At 38.2% G+C, this 9,175-nt stretch overlaps 1 protein-coding gene across 2 annotated transcripts; it reads right to left on the bottom strand.

The window, feature by feature from the left end:
• Positions 1–408: 408 nt before the first annotated feature.
• Positions 409–1,668, bottom strand: LOC135584935 (zinc finger protein GIS-like). 2 transcript variants are annotated; one of them, XM_065136230.1, is made up of 2 exons: positions 1,283–1,668; positions 409–1,218 (listed from the first exon to the last, which is right to left on the bottom strand). In XM_065136230.1, the coding sequence occupies exon 2, from the start codon at positions 1,216–1,218 to the stop codon at positions 436–438; it is 783 nt and encodes a 260-aa protein (XP_064992302.1). In that variant the 5' UTR covers positions 1,283–1,668; the 3' UTR covers positions 409–435. The 2 variants fall into 2 exon arrangements, with proteins under 2 accessions (XP_064992302.1, XP_064992303.1); XM_065136231.1 differs by having other exon boundaries at positions 410–1,218; positions 1,391–1,667.
• Positions 1,669–9,175: the final 7,507 nt, after the last annotated feature.

Raw genomic sequence — 9,175 nt, 5'->3', positions numbered from 1 at the left:
TCTTAACATATGCTGTAGCATCACCTGACGGGAATCAATCTTCTTTTTTTTTCTTTTCTTTTTTCTTTTTGTCAGTACTCCAAAATGATTGTTGTCATGAAATTAGCTCCATTGCATCCTTCCTGCTACTGATCTTAAACTTTTAGCACTAACATCAATGTCCCTTATCATGTCTATTTCCTCAAACAAAAAGAAGGAAAAGTTCTCTCATCACCCATGATGGTTTAGAAATAACAGTAACTTTCATATTTGGATGCATTAAATTCCAGTATGAGTGATCGATAATATTTTAATATAATTAAACTTCGCATGTGGTATGGCTGTAGAGTTTTTTTTTTAATTGTTTTCTTGTTTATTAAGTTAATTATGTAAAATAAATAAATAGAAAGAACGATGGAAGCAAAGAATATATATTTATATATATACGATTTCATATTACAGGTGCAAATCCAAACTCACGGTCTCCGTTTGCATCGACTCATAAGCAAATTGACTACTTGAAGACGAAGAAGAAATAGCAGCATTACCACTCCAACCAACGCCCACTACATCTTCTCGTATCAGCGGCAATGGCATCACCCCATCACTACTGGGAATCAAACCCGTGCGTCCGCCGCCATGCACGCCCGCCGGAACTCTCCGTATCAATGGGCTCCCGGTGATCGGCGCCGCCGCCGCACCAGGCCCCATAAAGAAACGAGCGCCGACGCTGGCACCGGTGCGCCATGGAGAGTAGTGGGGAGGGGCAGCGGGATCGAATCCAAGACGGCAGTGGTGTAGGTGTTGGTGGTGGTAGTTGAATCCATAGACGCCATGGCCGTCGAGAGCGGATGGCTGGTGGTGGAGCGATGCCACCATGGCCGGGTGCAGCTGAGCTTGCTTCGCGTGGTGGCGCTCGCGCTTGTGGGCGTTCTGGTGGCCGCCAAGGGCTTGCGACGTGGGGAAGTGGCGGCAGCAGTAGTGGCACTCGAACCGGCGCCCGCTCTCACTCCCACCGCCCCCGCCGTCGCCGGTGTTGGTGTTGGCGGTGAGGTCCTTGGAGGATTCCTCGGCGTCGTGAGGCTCGTGGGGGTCTTCGTGAGGCTCGCGGGGTACTTCGACGCCAAAGAGGCGGATGCCTGAGGCGTTGGAGGAGGGCTTGTCGTGGGCGGGCCTTAAGAACGGGAGCTGGGAGAAGGCGTCCACACTCATGAAGTCGCGGGTCTCGCGCCCACCCATCTGCGTCGGAAGTGTGTAGTAAGTTTAGTAGCTTTGGAGAACACAAGATCTTGGGAGAGAGTACCAGTTGAGGACGAAGGAGAGCGATGCAGAGAGATCTTGCCGTCCTAGATTTGAGGATCGAAGTGAGAGAAATGGAGAGAAGCAGAAAGGAATTAGGAAGAAGAGTTACTGCAGGCCTCTCTCTCTTTTCTCAGGATAGGAGGTTGATCTCGTTCTTCCTTCCCATTAGCGTGAGATGCAGAGCAAGGGCTGAGATCGTTTTTTCTGCTTCTTCTTCTTCTTCTTCTTCTTCTTCTTCTTCTTCTTCTTCTTCTTCTTCTTCTTCTTCAACAGGTTAAATGACAGAATGGATCTCTTATGAACAAGGCTTTTGGCTTCTCAAAGAACAACCAAGCAGTGCTGTAACAACAACATCACGGCACTCTCTCTCTCTCTCTCTCTCTCTCTCTTTCTCTCGCTGTGCCTTCCATGCATGTGTAACCATCAGTCAAGATGGAAGATGTGTACGTGACAAGCTCTGGGGGTGGGACTCTCTCTGAGTGTGACACTCCATGATATTGTTTGCCCTGCAGTTTCTTTAAACCTGTTGGCTTCTTTGTATCAGCCAGTACATTAAGTGGAGGTGGTCCTGAAGCTGTTGGGTGATTTACTTTGCTAGGTGAAGATTCTTTTAATGACTGCCATATACTACCTATCTCCCCTCCTGCAACTTTCTCCTACGTTTAATGACCCATCCCCAACCCATTTCATTCTCTGGAAAGCATAAATACTTCCCATGTCAGGTATGAAGATCCTATTCTTTCCAATGAACCAACCCCAAGGTCCTTTTTTCTTCCAAATTAGATCGATCATCTTCCAACAAAGCTTATCGAGATTTTGATGAGGTTCAAAACCTCTCCGTCCTTCCATGTGAGGTTGCAGTGATTCATGCTCCATACGGAGAGTGGTAAGGGTAAAAATAGAACCCTAACATTTGTTCCTCACTGCAGAGTGTTGTGTATGCAAAGGCTGTCCTTACATGCCACATGGTGAGTCCTTTCTGGCAAGTTCGATGTTAAGTATCTTTCAGTGAGTTTGTTCACTCCTTTTTCTAGGATGCACATAAATAGCAGCTTTGAGCTTTTGGGTATTCAGGTATCTGTTGTTCTGCATAGGTTCCAGCTGAAATAGTAAGTTGATGACCAAGTCATGGGGTCCTGACACACAAAACAACAAACCCTACAATCCAAAAGCTAAAGGTTCTACCACTCTTAAACTTCTGTGCATAACTAAATCTCTCTCTAGATCCATCTATACCTCTCCACCCTGCCCTACTTGCGCAGAAGTTTCTGCTTTAGTCATGCATGCCTGAGCCATCCTGCAGTTGTTCCTTCACAAAACTGTACAATCCCTGTCTTTATCTCTGCTCTCTTCCACCGTCGTCTACCAGCTTGGAAACCCTAACATCATCCCACTGCATCCACATTTGCTCCATTTAGGTGGCCACCTAATCAAAGTTACTTCTGTCTTTTCATGTGTCCCACCACAATTAAGTTCCCGGTACCACATGGCCTTCACAAAATTGCTTGCACCCTATCAACAACACCATCAGAATTTTTGATCATGTAAACAAGATTTTGGCCTTGTTTCTGCTACCCTTCTCAGTTCATTGGCTCCTTCAGTGGAGTAAAGTCCTGCTGGTTGTGTCCTTCCGGCCAGATTGGCAGATCAGGACTTGATAAAAGCCACGATTCATGGATCAGTACATTCTATGCTCACTAAGTGCATGTGAACCAGTTTGATGCAGTCAGAAAGTATATCATTGAGGTCTTACTCCGCAATCTTTTTCAAGCAGCAGTTACAGTTCTTGCTTTGATGCCAAAGTCCAATCGATTATTTGTTATTATGAGTCCTACAAGTCAAATTAGCTTCATAACAATGCTTTCCTTTCATCTTGGTTGTATCATGCGCAACAATATGTTCACTACCGAGACACCATCTAGAAAGAGAGAAGATGGGGAAGGAGTACACAGTAATGTCTACTGTAGAGTTCAAGCACATCAGAGTTTTGAGAACAGCTTTCTACATGTTTTGACACCCACATCAATGTCAATATGGATGATGAGCCTGTGCTGCTCCTGCACACTTTAGTGGTGTTCTCAAGGTACTGATAACTGATAGTGCTGTCGGAAGAGAGATCCAAATTTAGGACCACCAGAGAGGGCATCTCCAAGCTGAAGTCACTAGTGATGTCCTCCGAGTGAGGCCAAAAGAGAAGTGGGGAGAGATGGGAGATGTGGGGGTTTCTCTTTGCATGTACTGTGAATGCCCAAGTGGGATGTGGAGCCACCCCGGAGCTTCAAAATGATTGGGGCACATCCTCTTTATCTCTGGATTAGATTAGATGGATTGGACTGCTGCTATCATGGAAGATTTCCTCTCATGTATCTTTGGGAATTCCTGCTTGGCTAACATGAAGTGAGTTGTGATTAGACTTCGAAAGCCACCACAAACACACAGAACGGTAGATTCCAAATCTTTATGCCCATTTATTGACATTTGATTGCACTTCATATCCTTCATCTGCTAGTCCACAGCATGAAAAAGCATACAAGCTTGAACTTCTACAGAGAAGAAATCTACATTTCTTGACTGTCTGATGCATCCATATGTTGACCTATATCGAACTTTCAATCAAACAGGTATCATTCTTTCATGATGTTTTGAGTTTTATATATGCATACATATATATATTTATATTTATATATGTATGTTAGATAGCATTGTCTTGAGTAGAATCTGGAATGAGTCTGTGGTGGTGGATGGAGAGTCTCATTGCAGCATCATTCACCACTTCTCAGTAAGAAAATAGCATCTCTTGTTTTCTTAGAGGACTCCATCGACAAACATTTCTCCATATGATCTTGAGGTTATTCGATGGTGAGCATTGAGGTTTTGCCCCCACATCATGAAGAAAGCAAAGCAAAGTCCATGGTCTCAGTAGGCCATGCTTGTTTCCCCCCTCGGCCCTCTCTCTGCCATTAAAAGAAGTGATCCCAGGAAAAGTTTTCTCTCTCACGTTCCTGAGAGCTTTCTATTTATCTGCAGTTGCATTTGTTGGAAATAGTTTGATGCCATTGTGGCTTTTATTCGATCCCAGATTGGAGTTTCCGAAACAGATCGCTTCAATGCAGACTCATTGCTGTTTGTGAAAGTCATGTTCAAGTCCCTGTTTACATGGATCCAACTTGTGTTCTTTGCGCTCATCTGGAAATGAGGTCTTTTATCTCTTCTTGATACCTACGTTTCACCACTGTCGAAGCTCGCTCATCGGTCGAATTCAAGACCATTGATCATGTCATCTTCTTCGGTGTTACCTGAAGCAAGGTGATGCTTCCATAGGCCACAGTCTGTGAATGTTTAGGTTGCACCGAATCATTCTCACAGGATGGCCACAGCAGAGGATAGCCTGATGCAATCAATGACATGGAAGCACAAGATGGCCATCGTCGCCGCAGAGATTATGGTTTCACCTGAAACTTGTCTCGCCAGGGAAAGTAATGATAGGGTTGAGACTGCATTGCTTCTTATTTGCTCGTCGAATATCTCATAAGGCCACATTGTTGCAGCACTTCGTGTTGCTAATCTTTGGAAGTTGTTTTTCTTTTCCTTTCTCTTTCTTCCCTTATATTCTGTGTATCATTTCAGATGTGAGACTTGGAGTCATCTCACCAGAGTATGAGAAGAGGAACTCCTTAGTTTGAGCTTCCACATTCGATCAGCAAACTCATTTGAATCTCATTTTCTGCAACTAGCATTGGTGGGAACCTATTCCTGGTGGCCTTCACAGGTTCTCTCAAAGCAATCTCAACTTAGTATCCATGTAACTTTTGGTAGGTCCTTCTTCTTTGTGAGATGACCACAAACAGCATGATATGTTGATCCTGAGGATGGCCACAGGAGGGACAACCTAACTCCTACAATAACATTGAAGCATAAAGTTAGGTGTTTGTTCCATTGGTTGGTTTCATAGGGTTGATAAAGCATTGCTCTTCATTTGAGCTTGAAAGAGGTCACTTAGGCCCACACTTTGGTCTCAGAAGCTATTTTTTCTTTCTTTTCCTTTGCCTTGTGTTGTTATTTTCTTTTCCTTTCTTTCTTCTCTTCTCTTTTGCTTTCAGTGTCTCATTTCAGATATGAAGTGAGCAATGATCTTTTTCTCCCCTCTCAGGAAAGAAAACTCATCTTTCTGAACTGGTCAATAATTTAACATGGCATGAAACAAGTAGCTTCTTAGTTTGAACTTCCACATTTAATAAGCCAAGTCATTTGAATCTCATCTTCATCCTTGAAGGATCTCAAGAACAGCTAAGATTCTGCAACTAGTATTGCTGGGATCCTTATACTCTCCAGGTTCTTTCAAGTAACTAGTAGGTTCTTATTCTTTGTAGGATAACCAATTACAGCTGCTAAACTAAATCTAGCTAAGCTCTTCTGAGATCCTTAATCCTTACAGCTTCCAGTTTCTTGCAACTGATCCATCTCAAAGTAATATTCAAGGAGCTTTAAATAGAGTAGCTATTAATCACTGATACACATCTTGAGTTATTCCATTGCTTTGCAGGTCCTACAGACAAGTAGGAACCACTTCCCAATCTCTCTCAACTTCCCATAATAATTAGCTTATACATTTTGGTACAGGTCCTCTTCTCTCTCTCTCTCTCTCTCTCCCCTAGGAAGGATAACCATAACAGTAGAGATCCTTGGTCCTTGGACTTTCCAGTTTTCTTCAAATAATCTCAAAAGTAACATTCAAGGAGGAGGATTTAATGGAGTATAAAGCTGTTATCGATACACCTCGAGTCATTCCATGGTTTTGCAAGCCCTACAAATAAGTAGGAATCAATCACGTCTCTCAATCTCTATTCATTTTGGTACGAGATCTGTGCATGGAACTAATTAACTAGTGTGGGTATCATGTTGTTTATGACTACAGCATTGATGCGGTCTCCTTCATCGATCTTCTGTGGCCTTTGGCAAGTTGTATGAAGTCCCAAGGACCACAAGTCTTCTCTGTTGGACCAACAACGCCACTCCCCCCCATCATGATCCCTGACAGCATACTTGGTCATCAGGGCCATCGAGGTGATGACAGTGGAAGGTTCATTGAAGCTGTGCTAGCTGCAACGTTACTGCCCATCACTGTTTGCTTGCCCACTTCATGCGGTCAGCAATGCCAGGCTTTGTACCACAGGCAACGTGGAATCAGTAGCAAACTCCAAGCAATACAAGCTATACGTCTTCGGGGCCATTCACTTGTTGTAGCGTAATAATTGTCTCAAACAATTGCAATGAGATCTGCTGGATTAAAGGAAAAATGTAATCACCGATAAATTTTCTCTAACATAAATTAATTGTCATAAACAATATTTTTTTTATTTAAATTATTAATTATCATAAATAAACTATCAAGTAAATAGTTCAAATTTTATTTTTGTGTGTGAACCATAAGAAATAAAATATCATAATTATATTTATGTGTAAAAGTAAAATAAAAATTAAATTATTATTTATTTTTCGAAAATAGTTTATTTTCTCTTATATAAAGGAGTTTCTCCTTTCTCGTTCCTTACAATTGGAGGAACGTGGAGAGATGGATCCCCTATTATTTTCTAATCATCTTTGATTCATATTTTGAAATCATTTATATTATGATAGTTAGAATTTTATTATGCATAATAATATTTTAATTTTAATTTTTTATGATTATTAAATAATGATAATTGATTTATGAGGCTAGAATGATTATTTGATTTATAATGGTCTCTTGAACTTAAATAAATTTTAAGATTCATTTAATTATTAAATTTTTTTATTTTTGGATTAACATAATAGTTCTAATTCAATTAATTAGACATATCTATGTTTCAATAATTATGTGTGATTTTTATGATTTAATTAGTTTTAAATTTAATATTATAAATTTAAATTATTTAATTTATATATTTAAGTTATTTTTAATAATTAAAAATATTAAAATCTAATTTAATAAGAGAGGGCAAATTGAGGGTCTGACTTGAGTTAAGTTGATTGGCCAGACTAACCCATGTGGCCAGATACGATCTAGCATATGTGATTACGTATGACTCAACTTATGTGGACATGTATGGTCTAACTTATATGACCGAGCATGACTTAATCGATGTGGCCAAGTATAATTCAACTGATGTGATTATATATAATTTAACCCATGTGGTCAAATATGATCCAACCTATCTGACCAAGTACAACCCAATCCATATGGTCAAGTATGACATATCTCACGTAGTCAAGTATAACCTAACTCATGTGGCCAAGCATAAACCAACCCATATGGTTAGGTATGATTCAACTCATGTGGCTAAACATGACTCAACTCTTGAGCGAGGTTCAACCTAGTCCATGAAACTAGGCATGTCTAGTTATGTGAGTGGTGTTAGATACATTGTCGCCCTTCTGTTTAGTCTATCGTATCTCAACCCAATTTGTTGTCTGGGATAGGTTTATGTAACGCATGTGATTTATTCAAGACTTAACTAGGTTAGTTCGATCTGGACTAACACTATACGATAAAGTTTAATTAAAAAATTCTCTTCCTTTATTATTTTGAGCTTGTTAACCGATTGAATCCAATATATTTGATCAGTTCAAACCAGTTTAGGATGATTTCAAACTAACTTGACTAGTTTCAATCTACTTAACTTAATTAAAATTAATCAAATCTAAATTAAACTAGTCTAGGATGATTCCAAATTAGTTCTTAACAATTTGAGGTTGATTTTGTTATGTCATAATTAAATTAAGTTTGGTTTAAATCAATTGAGCTATTTCAATTGATAGAAGATTTTTGAGAGATTAGTGTCTCATGTTTTTATGATTTGATGAATTTAAAAGTTTTATCTAAATATGATATTTAAAAATAATTAATTTTTTATTTTATTTTAAACTAAGTTTATGATATTGATGTGATTATTATCATATAGTATATGTGACTATACTAATGATCTACAATGGATATGTAACTTATGAAAGGATCTACGGTCTCATCGTAGTATGGAACCATCAATATATATAGTCTAGAAGATCATTCATCAAGCATAATCCCTTATAATATTTTATCATATTATTTTTTGGATGTATTTATGAATTAATGAATGTAAATAAATTATTATAGTTGTTTATGTATTATTGTCAAAGATAGATAAGACGATTTTCTTTGAAGATTAGTGGGTCGTCAAACATAGTGGTTAGACGATCTCTCTATTCCTTATTTGGAGAAATGTGTCCCCACTTGGATGAGAGATATTTCACCCCATCCGTTGTCGAGAGTACGATATGAGTTAACTCTATCCGCTATTGGGAGAAAATTATCCCTTAGAATATGTATCTTCATCTGCTATTAAGAGAGTACATTATCAAGTGTATGTATAGAGTGTATTATCATGTGTGACGTATGTTTTTATTATTTGACTGTTATATATATTATTGAGATGTGTTGTATGTTATTGATGCATAATTTTATTTATTATATAAAATTATTATTATTATTTAATATATAAGCTTTTAATAAAATTGATATATTATTATTTTATATTAAATTATTGATATTTATATATATTTTATGAATATTAAAATTATTTTTATGATTTTTTGAAGATTGCTAATGTGTTTATTTTATATTTATTTTTAAATTAATTATTATTTTATAATAAATTTGAGGCATAGTTGGAAGAGACCTTTAGAATACATGATTTTTTATTAAAAATATTTATTATTATAAAGATAAGAATTTAAATTTAAAAAAATATTTTTTTATAATAATTGTTTCATAACTTTTAATTATAATATTTATAGATCTTAGCGCATATATATATATATACTATTAATAACAATTTATTTATTTTTATTCAATATCAAGGACACACCTAATCATTGA

Source organism: Musa acuminata, chromosome BXJ3-1 (genome assembly GCF_036884655.1).
Source record: "Musa acuminata AAA Group cultivar baxijiao chromosome BXJ3-1, Cavendish_Baxijiao_AAA, whole genome shotgun sequence".
Classification (NCBI taxonomy): domain Eukaryota; kingdom Viridiplantae; phylum Streptophyta; class Magnoliopsida; order Zingiberales; family Musaceae; genus Musa; species Musa acuminata.
The sequence above is the reverse complement of the archived record's forward strand: the minus strand, read 5'-3'. Positions and strand labels throughout refer to the sequence as shown.

Excerpts from the sequence above, each read along its gene's own strand:
- LOC135584935 (XM_065136230.1), bottom strand. The coding sequence starts at position 1,218 with ATGGGTGGGCGCGAGACCCGCGACTTCATGAGTGTGGACGCCTTCTCC.